Raw genomic sequence first — 20,894 nt, forward strand, 5'->3', positions numbered from 1 at the left:
AACTAAACTATGCCAGAAATTTCCCTGCCCCTGAGTGGCCTCGTCAAGAAGAATAACTCAAAATACAAAAGGGTTTGCAAATACTACTGGTCAGTCACTTGCATCTCCCTTCTTTTGCCTGACTGTGAGTGAAGAGACCGTCAAAGCTATGGTGGTTTCCCCTGAATATTTTAAGGCCTTAATGTACCCCCCATATCTTGGAAAGTTGGGACTAGTCAGCAGGGACAACCGTCGCTCTTACCCAGCATCATCCTGGAAGCCTTCCAGCTCGTCCCGCTGCTCTGCCAGGGTGGATTCCAAGTCCAGGTAGGCGCCATTGTGGGAGAGCTGTAGCGTGCAGTCATCGAGCTGCAAGAGAAAGAGCCTGTAAGCCCAGCCTCTTCCTGGGATGGGGACTTTGTATGGAGAAATCACTTCACATTGCCCTCATGTGTCTTTTGAAATCAAGCATTATTCTGAAATTTGGATCATAACTTGGAGAGGTTATGTGTTAGTACAAACAAATTGGGAGCAAACTCCATTGTGAGTAGACAGAAATAACACCTATTGAGGGAGTGGCACTGACACCGTCTGGTCGATGTGGACAGAGGAGGAGAAGGAGCCCTCTGGTGCCAATGTCACTTTCCGCTCTGAGGGCCCCAGGAATAGCCATGGAGGATGTGCCGCGTGGAAACCAAAATCATAATGCTGATGTGACCACAGATTAAGAGTCACAGAACATGTCATTTCCTTTGATTGAGTGAGAAGCCTGCTCATTCAGATTCTATGGTCATACCTGGCACATTACGATGAGTAGTTGCTCAATGAGCATTTTTACAGTTGAACTAAAAGAGCCATTCTCCACGTGAATGACAGCCGATCCAAATTACAACGTACCGAAGGAGACATTAGGTCCCTTTGTTACTAGTCTAATTTTTTTCAACTTATTTAGCACTTACATGTTGTTAATTATGTTCCATACACAATTCTAGGTATTTTACATATATTACATCATCGGATGCTCACACAAACCCTATCCATTTCTATTGTCATCCCCCTTTAACAATGAGGAAACTAAGGGATTCTTGGCCATGCTCTCGATCACTACGCCACTCTGCGTCCTTCTATGGCCACAAACCTACAGAGGACTTGAAAATATCATGTTTGTGGGGCACCTGAGTGGCTCAGTCACTTAAGCATCTGACTCTTGATTTCAGCTCAGGTCATTATCTCATGGTTCATGAGTTCGAGCCTCACATCGGGCTCTGTGCTGACAGCGTGGAACCTGCTTAGGATTCTCTCTCTCTCTCTCTCCCTCTCTCTCCCCTTCCCTGACTTATGCACTCTAAATAAATAAATAAATAAATAAATAAATAAATAAATATTTTTTAACTTTAAAAAACATAAAAAGAAATTTAAAAAGACAATACCACACTTGCAAAATGTAGTATGTGTCATCTCAGTGTTCTGGTATAGCCAAGACAATGCCACAGTGTGCCAACCCCATTCTCTTTTCCTCCTGGGCACAGAGAACACATATCCCAGCCTACAGTTGGGCTAATGGCCATGTAACTGAGTACCAACCAATGGAATTTCAGTGAAAGTAAAAAGGGCCCCCAACAGGCCGGCCTTAGCACCCCTGCACATCCACCTTTCTTCTCTTGCCTTTGGCCGGATGCAGAGAAGCCAGAGGAGGACTCCAAAGTCTAGAAACCAGCAGCGCTCCGGACAGGAGGAGCACCGGTTCCTTCATCACCACGTGGAAGAGAGCGTTCTCTCGCCCAGCATCCACTAGCCATCCTGGCTGATGACAAGAGCCAGACAAGAGCCTTCTCTGTGATAAATCATGCAGATTTTGAGGTTGCTGCAGCAGCCAGCATTACAGGACATTTAGAAGGATCGATACACTTAAAATACAGGAAAATATTTTACTAAAGATGAACATTATGAGGAAATCCAACTTCATGCTTGATTTCCTGGGCTGTAAGGGTGGTTCTCAGTATTCATCTACCTGATGAGCCGAGGCTCTTATTCCAAAATGACAAGAGGTTGGGGGAAAGTGAAGGCAAGTATTTAACTACTTTAAAACATCTAGATAAATGCCTGGTAATCCTCGCACTATAAGTGAGATTTCAAACAAGGAATTAGGAATTAGTCTCTTTTGATGGAACAGCTTTGCTCATTATCCTTGACAAGAGAAAGGTAGGCTGTCGACTTGTCTAGAATTGGCATCTGTAACAGGCTGCTGATTGTTGTAGAGACCCCGCGGCTCCTGTTCCTAGTTATCCTCAACAGAATGAAAGGAATTTGTTTTTTATTATTTGTAAGAAATACCTAAATCATTTGAAGGGGTTAATCCTATTCGATTCACTTATTTTATTTCTCCAATAACAAACTGCCCCTCTTAACTACTCAAGGCCTGCTGGTGAGGTTCAGCATTCTTAACTGGCATTTTACAGATAGATCATCTGATCCGAAAAAGAATTCAAACCCAAGGATCAAGTTGGCCAAACTCACTGTATTGTGGCATGAGAGGTGCGCCCAGGGTTTAGGGGAAACACGCAGAAAAACCGCCTCCCCCAGCCTGCGGAAGAGGCAGACAGGAAGGATTTCCTGCAGAAGGCATCTCCTGGGTCAAGGGTCTCCTGTGGACTGAAATCAGACTTGATCACTCCTAGATGGAAAATTCCATCAGAAACTGGACCTATTAACACTAAACCATGTGTCGAGCTAGAATCACCACAGCTCAGTCTTGCTTCGACCTCCCGCTGATGTTAACTAAGAAGACTTACTTAGTCTGTCCTGTTGGGAGGACCAACACTTGTGCTTGTCTTTAATCCCACTTATAATCAACAGACCAGAAGATGGGGATAAGGAAAGCCCTGTAAGCCATAACAATTTCTTTTGCCTCAGCCCCCGGAAATGTGTGAGTCCAGAGAAAGAGGCTTTTGGATAAAGAGTTTCTGCTTCTCCTCAAGGGGGTGTGAGTCATTCAGAGGCTGGGGTCCACACTCAGGCCAGACAGACAGAACAAAGTCAGAGAGGAAGCGTGCTCTGGTGTGGAAAGATGCAGAACGTGCACATGTATGTGGCATAAATACTCCCACCGTGGCCGGTTTCAAGCCACCAAGGTGAAGTCACTGAGTGTGGAGTTGGAAAAAGAGACATAGCACCCCCCCATTATACAGTATTTTCACCACAGAGTTACAAGAGATGTCAGGAACCTCAAATGCATGGGTAGCAGTACAATATAATCAAACCATTAAGAAGTGACATTTTGAGTATTTATTACCTTTGTTTTTAAGAGAACTTATTTTAATTGTACATTTACATAATTTCATTTCTAATAATGGCTACACTCAACAACGCGCTCACAAAATTCCCCAGCATTGATCTCTCAGCCCCCTCCGGCCACCTGGGCCAGCTCCAGCATACACGGCTGTGGCCCTCCCACTCATTCAGTTGGGGCACCTAGCGTGGAGAGAGCAGGGAGGACCCCGTGCTGGCTTTCACCCCACCCAGCCCTATGCTGATCTCCTCAGTGGGGGCAGAGGCAGGGCTCCCCCGCCACCAGCAGATACAGCCCCGTTCTTACTGGCCACCGTGGCCACTTTGCACATTCTCTCCATCCCACACCTTCTGACTTTATTCTCAGGAGCCTGAGATGAATACGAAGACCTGGTTTTCTTCATTCACCTTCACCCTGGCCCACCGAGTATCTGCCTCGGACGCTCCCGGCCAGCCTGGAACCACAGCAGAACACCCCCACAATCTCCCAGCCTCTGACAACAGAATCCCAAACGCTTAGCCGGACTGCCTGTTCTCATCATCCCTCTCCTCACATTCAGGGCATCATTACTACCCTTTCCATAGTTCCATTTTAACAAAATTATATGTCAGCCACGGGCTGGGCACCAAGGAACACATAAACGCTTCCTCCCCTCAAAGATCATTTTATGGAGTAAATATAACACACAAATAGAACGCAGGAGAGAAAAAAAAAGCCATTTAAACCAACTGTTATAATGTGTGGACGTTCATCCTCAGTCGTATTCCTTCTCTATAATTAGCAGCCACGGGCTCCCGGGACCCAAGCAGCCTCCACAGAAATGCCCCAGTCCTCCCTCCAGAAGAAAGGCCGCCATTACTTCCTAAGCCAGTGTCACAACCCTGCTCCCCTAATTAACAGATGGGCAATTTGTGCTAGTGAATTTAACTAAAACGGAAAAGATGAACGTGTGCCTTTTAATCTGTCAGGAAGTGTATGCGGAGCTACAGGAAAGGGTCAACGTCAGACATCGCAGCCTTTAGCAAGCGGGATACACGTGCACAACGGGGGTCCCCACAGCACAGGTGGCCTGTGAAGATACCACACAAGTCAACACACACTGCCTGCTCCATTCCATAACACAAGCCCCACCTCATCGGTGCACCCGAGACACATGAGATTAATATTTAAACCATCACATGAGCCAAGGAGTAAGAATAAAGGGCTTCTGGGCTGGACACACTGAAACTGTAAAATCCCCTAAATACTTTAAGGGGGTCAGCTTCGGGTATCACTTTAAAAGCAAACTGATAAGTAAACGCAAATGAATTCTTCGATCTGGTCAGGGATAACGAAGGGCCAGTTACAAAAGAACACAACAACGTGAATGGGGAGTGAGTGGAGGTTCATTCCGACCTGGAGATTCTCAAGATTCAGACGAGGGGCGCCTGGGTGGCTCAACTGGTTAAGCCTCCAACTTCAGCTCAGGTCATGATCTCACGGTTCGTGAGTTTGAGCCCAGCATGGGGCTCTGCACTGACAGCTCAGAGCCTGGAGCCTGCTTCAGATTCTGTGTCTCCCTCTCTCTCTCTCTCTGTCCCTCCCCCACTTGTGTTCTGTCTCTGTCTCTCAAAAATAAATAAACGTTAAAAAATTAAAAAAAAAAAAAAAAGATTCAGACGGAACCATCCAAACTTTGCCTACACAATGGAGGACTCAGACACCTCCCCGAAACACCACTTCTTGACAGGGATCCTCAATTCCTACTAACCCCAAGGCAACCTGATCCCCATCCTTGGCCGCTCATGTCAACAGGCTTCCTGAATGACTTAAGGGCCCTGGAATTTCCTGACTCCAACAATTTTCATGTCAACCCTGATCCCCCGGGCAGCATGTCCCCTGCACTCCTTCCTTCGCTCTGGGGGCAGAGTGGCCAGGACACTGCCGGGCACTTCAGGACATAAGACAAAGCAGGGAGCCCTGTGGGAAGATAATGTTACAGGGCTGTTCCAGAAGTGCGGCCGTTAGGGAAGTCGAGCAGCAGGGACGGTGGTGTGACAGGAAAACTTTAGATCAGGCTGCAGGCTATAAATCTGTGGCCAGGATTCTGGGGGGGGGGGGGGGGGGGGCAGGGGGGGTGCTCAGGAGGGAGTTGCTCACAGAGCCACAAGAGGGGCCCTTCCAAATACCCTGGAATTTTGTGTCACTCCACCTTGACAGACCATTAAAACAGGCCCTCCACGCCTTACAGACAGGTGGCCCGAGGTCACTCGGGTTCTTTGGATTATTCCTACAGAGACAGTGCATTCAAAAAGAAAAGGCAGACTCACCACCCTGGAAAAAACACAAAAAAAGAAAGAAAACATCTACAACAAGGCTGATGTCACGTCTCGATCTGTATAATCTTTTCTTGCATTAATCCAGCGAAGTGGCATATTACTGGGGTAGCTTAATGATTACCTGGGTTTGGCAGCGGGTCTCCAGTGATCCTTAGTGTAGGCAATAAAATAGATTTGCATGGAACTGTTCTATAAATATACACAAGGGGTTATCCTTGAAGCTAAGTTTGGTAATAGTTCAGAAGCGGGAACACATACACTGATTTTTAAGAGAAAAAAAATAAAGAAAACCCAAAATATCATTTGTTAATGTCATTTCATTGGTTTCCTCCCGTCCTTGGATCCACACCACTTACAAGATGATTTTGTGGCTCCTTCCATCGAGAGGTGGATTCCTTCTCTACTCCTAGACTCTGGGTTGGCCTGTGTATTGCTTTGGCCAACACAATAGCAAATGTGACATAGTAGAGACTTGAAAAATACTTGTTCCCCTGGGGCCGTCCTCGCTTAGTGCTCTTGGAACTCTGCCAGCACACGAAGAAGCCAGGGTTAGCCAGCCTCCGGGATGTCTGTCTGTTCCTGCTGCCCCTGCCGACATCCTGCCAACTGCCACACGCTGAGGCCAATAGGGATCAGCAAGCCTCCAGATGACCCACCAGCTGATGACAGACACAAGAGAGCCCAGCAGGTGTCAGCCACACTGGCCCAAACTGGAGGAACCACCCAGTAGACCCACGGACTCAGAAGCAACATCTTATGATTGCTGTTTTAGGTCAATTTCCTCTTCCCGTGAGCCGGCCACCTCAACCCACAGCAGACACGCAGCCCCCAGGGAATGAAACTTCACACTTGAAGTGCTTAGTGCCCAGACCAGTGGTGGGTGAGAAGCTCACTCCACCAAGGTGCCCAAAGAACACACCAGGACACTGCCAGCTCAATGAAGGAATGCCACCATCATGCCCAGCCCTCAGATGCCACAAATCATGCATGTCCTTCCTGGAGCCCCTACCGGGGATAGAGGACAACAGCAGGTGCTTGGCGGAAAGGCCTGGAGTATCAGAGAGTGGAGAGTAGTTAGCTGTGAACCTCTCCCAGGGAGGGAAGGGGGCAGCAAAAGGCAAAATGATGCATGGGTTGTGGTTCCAAGCCTCTAGAGCGTGTTCCATCGTCCCATTGTACAAAATGCGCATTCGAAGAGAAAAGTATGAAGCCTTTCAAGATGGCAGCTGCAAGCATAGGGCCCTTCTGACCGCACTGGTCACACACCCACAAAGCTGGCCCCACTACTGGCTCAGAAATGAAGCGTGGCTGTGGGTCCCGTCTCTCTCCAGCACGGTTGACTGCGGGCCCCCTGGATGCCCCACTTTGAGGCTCCTCCCAGCGCTAAGAGCAGTACAAAGGCCGTCAGCACGTTTCCATTGGTCAGTTCTAAGAGCACTACACCCGTTTCGCCCTCAAATGTCGCATCTGTTGCTACAAAGCTTGTGGCTTCCTTAAACTTTGTGGCTCCTTCCAAAGACAGCAAAGACAAGGAACTGGACTTAGGTGACAAGCAAAAAAAGTTAGGGAAGAGAGTTTTCCAATAAGCAGTGCCCCATGATCCTTTCACAATTTCTTAATAAAACCTGCACAAAACCCTGGCTCAGCCATTCAACCATCTGTGGGCTGTGGCTCCCACATAACCCATACGGACCACTGCAAAGGGACAAGATGGGGGGGCACGCACGTTGTGGCTGCCCTCTGTCATTTCCTAAGATGGATAGCGAGGACATGGCATGCATTTCATTGTCCTTCAGACTGTACAAACCTTTCACATTTATTCCTTTGTATATATAAGACATTTCACAATGAAAAATGATTAGTTTCATCTAAAGACGTCATTTTACATATTTAAAAAATACAAGTAACGTTGGTCTGTCTTCCTACAGAAAGGCCAAATGAAACTGATTTCCATGATATCAGAAAACAGGTTCTGCTGGCCAGCCCCAACAAATCCTTTTCAAACTTTTAAATCCCTAGGTGCCCATTTAATTTATTCAGAACAACAAATACATCACAGGTATTTTAATAAATGTTTTAGGGTAAAGTACAAGGATATTTTTGAAGATCCAGCCTATATGGATGATGAAGTAATATGAACATATTTACTTTGAAAGAGGCTGGATTTTACTTCCTCAGAAACCTTTAGTAAGTTATGTTATTTGTGGCCACCAACTACAGCAAGAGAAGCAATGTCCTGAAATTGATTTAGGCAGTTTCCAAATCAAGCCTCCGATTTCTATTTAAGTCAACAAAACTGTACAGCTCACTAACCAAAGGCAAGGGCTTCTGCCAAAGTCTACAAGAAAGACAAAGGCAAGATTTCTCCCATTAAGAGCTTAAACTGAGGGGGTGTGATAATCTGGTAAATATTTGAATTATTTTCAAAGACCTTTTTATCATTAAATGAATAACCAAGAACGCATTAAACTTCTCTCCTGAAGAGGCTGGAATATTTACTTATGTTTACAGGTGCCTTTTTCCGTTTTGTTTCACTTCAGTCCATTTGAAAACCCGTATCAGCGCTACATTCCAGGATTATTATTGATCCATTATCACTCTTCCATTCCCTAATGCAGATTAATAATCCTTTCCCGAGCTCATTCTCCATGCCAGGCATGTTGCCCCGTCCCGGGGAGCCGACCATGATTATGACAGTCCAGGGAGCACTCACCCACTGTAGATGGGACTGGTTCCTGAACAGCTGGTGGGAGTTCAGGGAAATGAGGACAATGCGTTGGTCACCTTTGTTGTGTCTGTTCTTATTTTCATGGCGGGACAAGTTTGGGGAGCAGGGAGCTGAAGTTTGCAAAAGCCCTGATGTGGGAGGAGTGTGAGTAGTCAGAACACTGAAAGAAGAAAGGCCAGGACTGTGGAAGAGGAGTCGTCCTGGCCACAGGAGATTTTAGACTTGATTCTAGGAAAACAAGAAGCCGTGAAAGGGTTGTAAATGGATGCCCGCAGGACCAGCTTTGCAGTGTGGGGACAGAAGGGAGAAGACAAGTGAAAATGCCACTGCAGGAATTGGGGGACAATTTGAAGGGGCGATGGACAGTGGTGGAAGCTGTGGTGATGGACAGAGGAGAAGGGAGAGGGCTGATTTAGGCCAAGAGAGGGAAGAGAGAAGGAAAAGCCAGAGAGACATGGGGATTGATTAGGTGTGGTGTATCCAACAGACAGAAGCAAAATCTTGAGTTTCCTGCTGGAGCAAATTAATATATATTGGTGATACCTTTCACAAACATGAGAAACATTAGACAAAAAGCTCTTGAGGGCAGGGAGACAGGATAACATTGGGATTTCTGTTAACATGTCTAAAACAAGTAGAGGTGCTGAGTAGAGAAATCAATTTTGGGAGGTTTGGGCCTAAATACAAACATGGCAGAAATCTCACAAACCACTGGTGTACCTAAAGATTACAGCTTTTTGTGTCTTCAAGATCTGCAATGCTAGCCCCTTTTCATTCCTGATATTGCTAATTTGTGCTTTCCTCCCATTTTTCTCTAACAGTTTAGGAGAGGACCCTCATTCATCTATGAGTCTTTTCAAAGCACCAAGGTTTCATTATGTTGCTTTTCCACCATTTTGGTTTTTTTAATCTCAATAATTTCCTTCCTTCTACATTCTTTGTGTTTAATATGCTGCTTTGTTCTAACATCTAAAATCTTAACAATTTTCAGTCTTTCTTCTTTTCAACTAGGTGCATTTAAGACTCTAATTTTCTTCTAAGTCGGGTTTAGCTACAGCCCACAATATCTGATATGCCCTATTTTCACTCTCTCCAGTCCACAGTATTTTCTAAATTCCACTGGGATTTCTTCTTTGATCCATGGGTTATTTAGAAACGTGTTACATACTTCCCAAATATTTAAGGATTTTCAAGTATTTTTTTTTTTTATTGCTGATCTCCAGCTTAATTTCTCTGCAGTCAGCAAATATACTCTGATTTCAATTCTTTGAAATTTCTTGAAACTCATTTTATGGCCCGGTAAATGGAAAAGACATGTCCTCAACAGCTACATGTTTGTTACGCAGGATTCTCAGATTTCTCTCCACGCTGCTTTTAACTATCTGTGAATGTTTCTTTTTTTTCTTTTAATTCAATCAACATTGGATTGATTGATTGATTGGTTGATATTTCCTAGTGACCTGACAATCTGAGCAGTATGAGATTTCCTCCTTTTCTCCAGTAATGTTGCTCACCTTAAACATTACGCCATCTGTTACCAGGACAGCCACACCACTTCTCTGACATTAGTGCCGCGTGGCTTATCTTCTTCCAGTGTTTTACTTACAACATTTGGGGCCCATATATTTAAGATGTGTCTCTTTTAAGAAGAACATGAGTTTTGTTAGTCCAATGTGATGATCTTAGTTTTTTTTTTAATGTTTACTTTTATTTTTGAGAGAGAGAGATGGAGAGACGGAGCACGAGCAGGGGAGGGGCAGAGAGACAAGGCACAGAATCCGAAGCAGGCTCCAGGCTCCTGTCTGTCAGCACAGAGCCCGACGCGGGGCTTGAACTCAGAAACCATGAGATCCTGACCTGAGCTGAAGCTGGACGCTTAACCAACTGAGCCACCCAGGTGCCCCTAGTGATTTTAGTTTTTTAATACAAGTATTTAATCAAAGTCTGTTAACCTAAAGTGATTGCTTATATTTACGTTCAAATCTATATGTTCTAGTTTCCTTTTTCCTCCTTTTTTGCCATTATTTTGGGTTAATCTACTATTCTTTATTATTCCATATTTCCTTTCAATTTCTTTTCTATTATTCCATTCATTCTTAGCTGCCCCCTTATTTATTATTTTAGTAATTTGCCCTACAGATGATCACATGGCTTCCTGAAATCAGAAGTAACCTACTAAAAATGAGCATTATCACTTCCCAATTTAAGGGCACTAGGCTATTTTAGTATGGTCTAGACCTTTTGAGATACTGAGAAATGTATTTTGAACCCCATGACATAGCATTGTTTTGAGCAGTCAATATTCATTGAAATTTACCCACATATTTACCTCTTCTCTCACACTTCATTCCTTCCTGCCGTTCTGTGCTCCCATCTGTGACAATTTCTTTCTGCCTGAAGAACTCTCTTTAGTACCTCATTAGTGAAAGTATGCTGGCAACAAATTTCTTCAGTTCCTACTGTCTAGAAACATCCTTACATTACCTCCATTGTTAGGGTAACTGCTTTATTGAGACGTAAGTCACATACCATATAACTCAGTTACAGTGTACAATTCCCTGGCTTCTAGTACATTCACAGCCTCGTGCCTCCATCACAACAATTTTAGAATCTTTTCATCACCCAAACAAGAAACCACATATCCATGAGCAGTAACTCGTCATTCCCACAATCACACTCCCATCTAGCCCCCAGAAACCACTAATCTACTTTCCGTCTTAAAGATTTATGGATTGGGGTGCCTGGGTGGCTCAGTCGGGTGAGCATCCGACTTCAGCTCAGGTCACGATCTCACAGTTTGTGGGTTCGAGCCCCGCATCAGGCTCTTTGCTGACCGTTTGCTCAGAACCTGGAGCCTGCTTCGGATTCTGTGTCTCCCTCTCTCTCTGCCCCTCCCCCACTCACGCTTTGTCTCACTCTGTTTCTAAAAGATAAATAAATGTAAAAAAAAAAATTAAAAAAAAGATTTATGGATTTATCTGCCTATTCTAGACCTTTCATATAAACGGAATCACACAATATGTATGTAGTCTTTTGTGGCTGGCTTTTTTCACTGAGGGTAAAGTCTTTAAGATTCATCCCTATTACAGAATTTATCAGTACTGCCTTCCCTTTATTGCTAAATAATACTCCATTGTACGGATATGGCAAATCTGATTTATTCATTCTTCAGTTGATGGACATCGGATTCTTTCCACTTTTTGGCTACTATCAATACTAATACAAACATTTGTGTATAACTTTTTATATAGACACATGTTTTCATTTCTCTTGAGTATACTTTTTCAGAAATTGTCAGAGTGTTTTCCAAACAGGCTACACCATTTTACCTTCCCACAATGCATGAAGGTTCCAATTGCCAACACTTGTTTTCCACCAACACTTGTTTTCTTTTAGATTCTAGTCATAATGAGTGTGAGGTGGTATCTCATGGGCTTCATCTGTGTTTCATGAGCATCTTTTTATGTATTTATTATTGGTCATTTGTGGATCTTCCATGGAGAAATAGCTATTCAAATCCTTTACCCATTCTTTATTGGACTGTCTTTTTGTTGTTGAGTTATATATTCTGGATACAAGTCCTTTTTTGGAGATACAATTTGCAAAATGCTCTCCCAAACCATGGGTTGTCTTTTCACTTTCTCAATGATATGCTTGGAAGCACAAATGCTTTTAATTTTAATAAAATACAATTTGTTTTTTCTTTTGTTCTTGATACTTTTGGTTACCACATAACTTTCACTTGAGAAGATATTTTTGAAGGATACAGAATTCTGCATTATCAATTACTTTCTTGGAGTACTAGCAAACTGTTACTCCAGTAACAGTTGAAACATCAGATGCCAATCTTACTGTTGTTCTTTTAAAGAGAATCTATTTTTCTTTATATATACATATATATATGTATATATGTATATATATATAATTTATTGTCAAATTGGTTTCCGTACAACACCCAGTGCTCATCCCAACAGGTGCCCTCCTCAGTGCCCATCACCCACTTTACCCTTTCCCCCACCCCCCCATCAACCCTCAGTTTGTTCTCAGTATTTAAGAGTCTCTTATGGTTTGCCTCCTTCCCTCTCTGTAACTAAGAGAGTCTATTTTTCTCAGGCTGCATTTTATGTTCTCTTTGTCTTTAATTTCCATCAATTTTAATATGAAGTGCTTATGCGTGGTTTACCTTGTATTTATCTTACCTGAGGTTTATAGCACTTCCAGAACTTGTGGCCTGTTATCATTTTTGGCCTTGGAAAATCTTCATCATTATCTCTTCAAATGTTGCTTCCGTCTCATTTTCCTTCTTCTCCCATTCTGGGACTCTAATGCATGTATCTTAGACCTGTGTAGTATATGCCTATTAAGTTCTTTTCTGAATTTTCCCTTTTTTGCACTCCATAAATTGGTCTTAATGTCTTCTACTGAGCTATTCCAGGCCATTGACTTTCTCTTCACATGTGCCTAATCTTCAGTTGAACTCATCTACTCCATTCTTGACTTTTTTTATTTTTCATTTCTATAATTTCTACTTGCTTCTTTATATTATATACCCCTGCTGTATTTGGTTTGGTTAAAATTCTCCATCCTGCCTATTTTCTTGAGTGTATTTATCACAATTGTTTTAATGAACATACCTGATAACTCTAGGATCTGTATCACACATACAGATATTTCTATGATCCATGTCTGGATATACTTTGTATATTTTATTGACTGCAATCATTTTTTATGAAGAAACTTTAAGTCTCTGGGTGCTATCTTTCTCCAGAGATGATTTTCCTTAGCTCTGGCAAGCTGCAGGAGTAGATGACCTTAATCCAATTAAGGATGGAGCTCACTCAGAACTGGGTTTCTGTCTTTGTAGGCCTAATCTGTTTTCAGTTAACCCTTACTTCTAGGAGTAATCTTTCAGTCTCGACTGAATACACGGAGTGTTTATTAAGATCCGTCTACTTCCATAAGCTCTGGGCTCTGTTTTCTTCTCCTCAGCACTAAGAAACTGTTCATGGCTTTCCTTGACTTCCCAGCCTCCTCTCAGTCACTTTCTGCTTGCCTTCATAGTCTCTGCACCTGCCACTGATGAACTGGTAAGTGCATCAAGGTGAAAAGCATGTCAGACTCATTGACTCTGACCTCAATGACTCTCCTTCCTCTCTGGGATCTTGGCTTCCCAAGTCCTGGCTGCCTTAAAAGCTCTCTGGGGCCTTCAAGGAGACGTTTTGTCTGCCTTATCTGGTTGTTCTGGATAGGAGTACTGGTCTGCCAGAAGCTAGTTCATTATAATCAGAAGCAGAAGCCAAAACACCTAACCTTTAGTAGCTAAAAACATTTACTATTCACTTGACATGAATTAAGATGAATTATTTAATCTTCACACCAGCTATGGGGAAGGTACTATTACTGTTCTTACTTTATAACATGTAAAACCATGGAGCACAAGTTCACAGAAAACTGTAACTTCACCAAACAGCTTGGCCAAGATTGCCAACTGAATCCAGTGGTAGCAACTGAACCCAGATAGCCTGATCCTGAGCCTATGTTCTTAGCTACAAGAGAATATAGAATGAGTTGGAAAGAAAGGCACAGGAGTAAGCCCTCCGAATTCCAACATTTAGAGATTGAGTCAAAGACAAGGAGACTGAGAGACAGCAGTGGAGGGATGAGAGGAACACCAGGAGAAGTCCATCCCAAGTAGCAACTGGTCAACTGAGGGGCGCCTGGGTGGCTCAGTTGTTTGAGTGTCCAACTTTAGCTAGGGTCATGATCTCACGGTTCGTGGGTTCGAGCCCCACATCGGGCTCTGTACTGACAGCTCAGAGCCTGGATCCTGCTTCAGATTCTGTGTCTCCCTCTCTCTCTGTTCCTGCCCCACTTGCACTCTGCTTTCTCTCAAAAAATAAATAAATAATTTTGTTTTAAATTTTTTAAAGATGGGGCACCTGGGTGGCTCAGTCGGTTAAGCGTCCGACTTTAGCTAGGGTCATGATCTCACAATTCGTGGGTTCGAGCCCCACGTCGGGCTCTGTGCTGACAGCTCAGAGCCTGGAGCCTGCTTCCCATTCTGTGTCTCCCTCTCTCTCTGCCCCTCCCCTGCTCATGCTCTGTCTCTCTCTGTCTCAAAAATAAATAAAAACATCAAAAATTTAAAAAAAAATTTTTTTAAAGAAAGTGGTCCCTGAGACACAGACTGTAACAACTTCTATCTGAAGATAAGCAGGCCTGGTGTTATCAGCTGCTTATCCCTTCAAACAATAAAAATTAAAACATTTTGCCAAGACATGGGCACATCCAATTCTCACACGTTTCCTTCTGTATTCCCTGAGCACAACCTGTGTTCTAAGTGTACCATGCTAGGTTGGCCTGCCCAGGTGAGGCAGTGCAAAGCACTCTGGAATAGCTAAACCACATAACCAAATGCAAGCAGCTGAAATGGAACACTTAATAATTAGATAAACCACGCAAAGATTATAGCTTCCACAGATTCTCTTTAAAATCTTCGAAACTCTTACATAAAACTTACAAGGGAATTTTTAACTTATTAATGCTTTGCTGTTCAAAATTTCTTTGATTCACATTCACTGAAAGAAAAAGATTGGAATGTATGATATAAAGAAACTTGTCAACATATGGAAGACTTTGAGTATTACAATCAGCAGGAAGAGTTGATAAAATGGGAACACAGAGACCAAGGGAAGGAACATATTATTTCACTAATGTAAGCCACCAGCAAAATAAATCCACTAAGAATATGATTTATGACTACGGTCATCCAGGCCTACCATAGGATTTACAAGGCCCAGTGCAAACTGAAAATGTGGGGTCCCAAGTTCAAAAAGCAGAAAAAACCCTTTCTCCTTTCTCAGCAGTCTGTCTTCCAACCTGTCATGGTGTTGTGATGTTTTGTTTTGTTTTGTTTCTCTTCTATTTTCATTGCACTTCTTCAGGCTCAGGGGTACTTACTGGGCAGTGTAGACCCTCACCAGCACCCACAGCCTCACCCCCACAACTCAGCACATGGTCATGGGCCTGCACTCAGGCTCCTGCTGGGGTGGAGGGCAGTGGAAATCACCAGGCAGGCAGGGTGGGGTCGAGTGGGAGCCCACAGCAGAGAACAGATAAGACCACCTGGGGAGGCAGAGGCAGATAAGACCGCATATGAGCAGAGGCTCTAAGCTCCATTGTCCCATTAGCCTTCACTTGAAAGACATATTAAGAATTTCAAAAGTGTCTTAAAAAGTATTTTTTTAGGGGCACCTGGGTGACTCAGTCGGTTGAGTGTCCGACTTCAGCTCGGGTCATGATCTCACAGTTTGTGGGTTCGAGCCCCGCATCGGGCTCTGTGCTGACAGCTCAGAGCCTGGAGGCTGCTTCGGATTCTGTATCCCCCTAACGCTCCGCCCTACCCCTGCTTGTGCTCTGTCTCTCTCTGTCTTCCATAAATGAATAAACATAAAAAATATATATTTTTTTAGAGCAGAGCATTAAACCCCAAGTGCAGGGCACTGCGTGACAACACTGGTCACGCACCAGTGAAGGCATTCCTGGGACCACGACTTACCACTGCCCCCAGGGTTCTGGGCTGCGGGCTGGAAAGGGCCGGTTGACTCCCTTGCTGCTCTGACCCGCTGGTGTTCCTGTGTGGTGGGGCCTACAGAGCGTGACTTAGATTCACAGGACCCTCCTGCCCAGCGCCTCTGCCGTCCCTAGAAGAGTCATTCGTAAACTTCTGTGTGTATAAGAAACCTCCTGGAACATGTGTCTAAAAGGGAGTTCTGGGTCACATCCAATATTCTAATTCTGAGGGTCCGGGTGGCAGGGCCCAGAACACTGCTCGTTTCCCACAAACAGTGATCTGATGTGGGAGCCTAGAACACTACTCAGAACATGTGCCACACGACCACGGCGTTGGGATGCAGGCGGTGGATGGAAGTCTTGGTTAGGCTGAGGACCAAGAGTAGAAACTCAGCAGGAAGGGGATCCCAATCCCTTTGGATTTGGGGAACTTTTCCCTCTTTGTCCAGTCATCAGCACCTCCTTCCTACTCCACCACATTTGTGCGTGGTATTCTTCATGCTGAGCCAGTATGTGTCTGGGTCCAAGTATGGGGGTATTAACTCCACGCCCCAAAGAAGGTCCACTGATTCCTAGGAAAACACACAGATGGGCCAAGAATCCAGCCCTACCTGGTGTGCATGCCATGAACACCCAGGAGCAGAAGCCACGCCTCAGGGGAGGTCCAGTTGGCCATGACTGTGACTTCTAGGAAGAGCTTTCAAGAACACTAGAGGGTGAGCAGCCTGCCATCTAGGAAACCCTGAATACCCTAGTCAATCCACAGCACCCCCAGAAAGTGGCCCATGGGGAAAAAAGAAAATCAGCCACAGAGACAAGAAACTGGGTCTCCGGGTCTTGGGCTGCTGCCACTCCAGCAGCAAAATCTGGGGCCAGCCGGTTAGCGCTGTCTGTAAAACAAGGGAGACGGGCGGACATCAGCTCACCACTGCGCTCAGTCTTGGCCTGCATGGCATTTTCAAATATTTTTGGTTAATTGCCAAATGTGTACAACGGAGGTTGTACATAACAGTCCAGGTTTCCGGCTTCTCTTAAAGAATGGGAGGATCCGGAAACCCTGGAACATCCCTTCCCAGGCCAGTGAGGCTGGGCTGAGGAGCACACATCCTTCATTCGGGGTACACGCTCTTCTGACCCCCCAGGCTACCTGCCCACCTGACTCCTTCCCAACACCAGTCTGGACCCCGGCTCAGGTGACTCAAAGGTCCTTTTTCCTCAAAAAGGAAATAGATTGACTCTGTGATTCAACGTGCAGTGTCTTCGTTTAGTTTTAACTGTGCGGAACACTAGCGTTCTCCGCCTGACACATTCTCAACAACCCGAGGGTTTCAAAATCAGCAGTGTGAGACCAGCAGACTCTGTGGCTCTACTCTGTTCCCTTAGCAATTCATTAACTATGTGACCAGACAGCCCTGGTGTGGTGATCAGCTGGAACCCCGCAAGAAGACACTCTACTTTTTACTGGCTCACTGAGGTTCGTGCTGCTGTTAGCATCCTCAGCGTCCCAGGTCCCCAAGTCAGCATCCACTGCTCCCCTGTTTCCTCTTTTCTGTCACCATAGCAAACAGGAAGCCTCATCATGAGATGCCCGATGCCCCGGTTACAAGAGCCCTGCCTCCCCCCCCGACCTCACGTGATAAAGTATAGGGCCGGAGAGGGCTGTCATTAAAGCCTGGTCCCTGTACTCCTTGCCATGACTTTTTTAAACCCAATTTAAAAATCCGCAGGCATTCATGTATTTCTAAATTACAACTTATCCATTTTTAATTAAAAAACAAAAAAACACTGCCCTTGCTCCTGAGCCGAAGACCACAAGACTCACAGACCCATCTCTCCTGGAGCCTCTGGACACTGAAGGCCAACCTTCCAAACAGCCACATGCAGGGGAGAGCAAAAGAGGAAAAACTTCCATTCGTGATGCCATATGCTTCAAGTAAATATTCCCTAAAAAAGCCCCAAACGTGTTGTCATCTTTAACTAGTGTTTGATAAATGTTTGTAAAGAAAAATCATCACCTCTTCTGGGATTCCTCACATTATATCGCAGCCTGGAGCAGAGCTATCTCCATGGCCAGGTCTGGGGCATTTGGGGCACTCCTGCTTTATGCAGGTTGTACATTTATGAAACCGAAAATAAAAATCATCAGTACATGACTCCAGCTACATTCTAAGTTAGCTCATTTGAGAGTCTGGAGAATCTTACCTTTGATATAAAAGCAATTTTTTTTAACATTTTTTAAATTTATTTTTAAGACAGAGAAAGAATGAGAGAGAGAGAGAGAGAGAGAGAGAGAGAGCGTGCAATCAGGGGAGGGGTAGAGAGAGAGGGAGACATAGATTCCAGAGCAGGCCCCAGGCTCTGAGCTGTCAGCACAGAGCCCAACTCAGTGATCGAACTCACGAACTGAGAGAACATGACGTGAGCTGAAGTCGGACGCTTAACCAATTGAGCCACCCCGGTGCCCGATGATACAAAAGTAATTTTTAATCTAAGATGGTTCAGGATCAAGCTTTTGGAATCAATGAAAATGTTCAATGTCGTATATGTTTTCTGGTGAGTGAAAATCCACTTTGAAATTTTGAATCCGTAGCTTCAGACCTGTCGTCAGTCATCATCATTTGGGATCTGGAGATACTCTGAGGCTAAAAAGCATACTACGGTGCTGACTTTAAAAAAAAAAAAAAAATCAAAATCACAATTCTCTTCAGGTCCCGAAAACAGTTCCAGTGGCTTCAGTTATAAGTAGTGGCACGTCTGTGACAGGACTCCACTCAGGTCCCCTTCTGATGGGGCACGCAGGTAAAGGGACTCTGGTGTTTATGGAAAACAAAACCTCATGCCTACCATTTTCACAGAGGAGCATACATGAGCACGTTTGCTGCTTACTTTTTTAATTCACCTAAATGCGAGCTTCATGTGCCCACCTCGCAGTATGGTTGTGGCGGAGAGTAATCGCTCCCAGATGCTTAGGAGAAGCGCTCTGGCTTCTCTGGCCAGCGCTCTGGCCAGGCAGACGCTGGAGCACCAGATGTGTGTGAGTGCGTAAGGTTGCCACCGACACTTATGCTATTCCTGCAGCAAGATGCCCAGACCGTCGTGTGCGCGCACACACCTGGTCTCACACACCTTCATGAGCCCTCGTGGGGGGTAATGGCCGAACAGGCAGGAGCCACTCACGCTTGAGGCCCCTTGCGCTGACCCCTTCAGAGCCACCACTCTGTAGTAACAGAGGTTTGTAAGGAGCACAGGAGCACCCCAGTTTCTGCCCTCCTGAAGGACAAGAACGGTGATGTGTCTGTCCCACAGCACCTACATGAAGCAATCTGGGCATCTCCCTGATGCGGCTCTAGCAAAGCTGGCCAAACAGGACAGAGCGGGCTGAACCGAAATGCTGGACAGGACTAGAACCTTGGGGTTATGACTCTAAGGTCACCGCTACTTCTACTGGGTGACTCCCGTGGGCATCCATGAGCCCACACACGGCCCTGGAGACTTGTAACTGCTCCCAGGGCCAAGGAGGGTGGGGACAGGCCTCAGGCACAGCTCCTAAAAGACAGGGCATGCAGCCAGGGGTGCTAGGATGAATGGGCTAAAGGTGGATTCTGGAATGCTTCAGACTGCCTCTCACCGGCTGTTGGAGTTCCGTACAGGATTAATTAAATTAGTCCCTAGGCTCTGAGCCAGAGTGGCAGGCTGAACGATTCCCTGTCTTCCCAAACCCACTCCTGTCTCATCCCCACTGGAGAATTCTAGGAAAACCTACCATCGTGTTATCAGTTATAGTTCTCCGAGTAGGTCAGAGAGTGGGTCTCCCGGAAAAGAGCATCTCACCCACGCCTGGGAGCTGCACGAGACAGCTTTTCACCAAGCTTCACTGTCCCTGGCGAAAGCCAGCCATGGGGGTTTCAGACAGGCATTCTGGCCATTGCACCAAGATTCAGAAGCATGAAAAGCTCAGCTAAAAACAGCCTTAATCTACCTTTTTAATGCACTGAGACTCCAAGTTCTAGAAAGGAGACAATACCTTACAGTAGCAGAGAACTCTTAAATCCCTTCTTTTGTGTCCTTAAAGAGCTACTGAACCCCTGCTTTACGCAAGACATCGTGTTAGCTGTTGTTTAAAGCATGACGCCTGCCTCAAAAACAGGTTATCTGAATACAGCTCCTCCTGAACACAGGTGGAACAGGTACATGAATAATGACCCCCAAAGAGTCTGCTCACATCAGTGTCAGCCTCAGGGTTTTCTGTGCTTGGTGTTTGTTTATGAATGTATTATTACAAACGTGATCAGTAAAAAAATAATTTTTTTTAGCACCCTCAGAGTGGTTTTGATTAGTGCCTCTTAATCCTTAAAGTACACAGGAATCATCTACAGATCTTGTGAAATGCAGGTTCCAATTGACCAGGTGGGACAGGACCAGGATTCCGCATCTCTCACAAGAGCCCATTGATACTGGTGTTTCCATGAGAAGACCACATGCAGTGAACGTCTGAGAGAGGGAGAGAGACACAGGGAGAGAGGTAAAGGGGAGGGGGGAAAGCAGGTGGGAAGGAGGAAGGAAGAGGGATGGAGAGGGAAAAGGCAGAGCAAGTCCCATCAGGAAGCAAAGAGCACCTCTCTTGGGGGGTGGGTGGAGTCAGGCAGGGCACCAGGAAGGAAGTAATATCTGACTGTGGCCAGCAATATGGGTATGATTTCAAAAGGCCCACCTGAAGAATGGAGGGATGGGTAGGGATAAAGGCTTGGAAGTTAAAGAAAGAAAAAGAAAAGAAAGCACAAACTGGACTCGTGGAACACTAAGGCATCATGCATCCAGTCTGACCATTGGGTAGGGCAGCAGTTCTCAAACAGGAGCATGGAGAGCCATCCAGGGGGCTTCTCACAATACAGAATGCTGGGACCCACCCCCAAGAGTTTCTGGACCCCTGGCAGAGGGGCAATTTGCACGTCTAACCACTACCCAGGTGTCGCTGAAGCTGCTGGCCCAAGGACCACACTATGAAAAC

General features: G+C 45.2%; 1 protein-coding gene across 12 annotated transcripts in view; it reads right to left on the bottom strand.

Annotated features, from left to right (window-relative positions):
- Positions 1-20,894, bottom strand: part of FHOD3 (formin homology 2 domain containing 3) — a 472,216-nt gene that overhangs the window by 412,678 nt on the left and 38,644 nt on the right. For all 12 annotated transcript variants that reach the window (XM_040479041.1, XM_040479040.1, XM_040479036.1 and 9 more), the window contains exon 2: positions 242-348. In XM_040479041.1, coding sequence (XP_040334975.1) covers positions 242-348 — 107 coding nt within the window. The remainder of the gene's footprint in view (positions 1-241; positions 349-20,894) is intronic.

This window comes from Herpailurus yagouaroundi, unplaced genomic scaffold (assembly GCF_014898765.1).
Source record: "Herpailurus yagouaroundi ecotype Mexico unplaced genomic scaffold, PumYag 142, whole genome shotgun sequence".
In the NCBI taxonomy this organism is placed as follows: domain Eukaryota; kingdom Metazoa; phylum Chordata; class Mammalia; order Carnivora; family Felidae; genus Herpailurus; species Herpailurus yagouaroundi.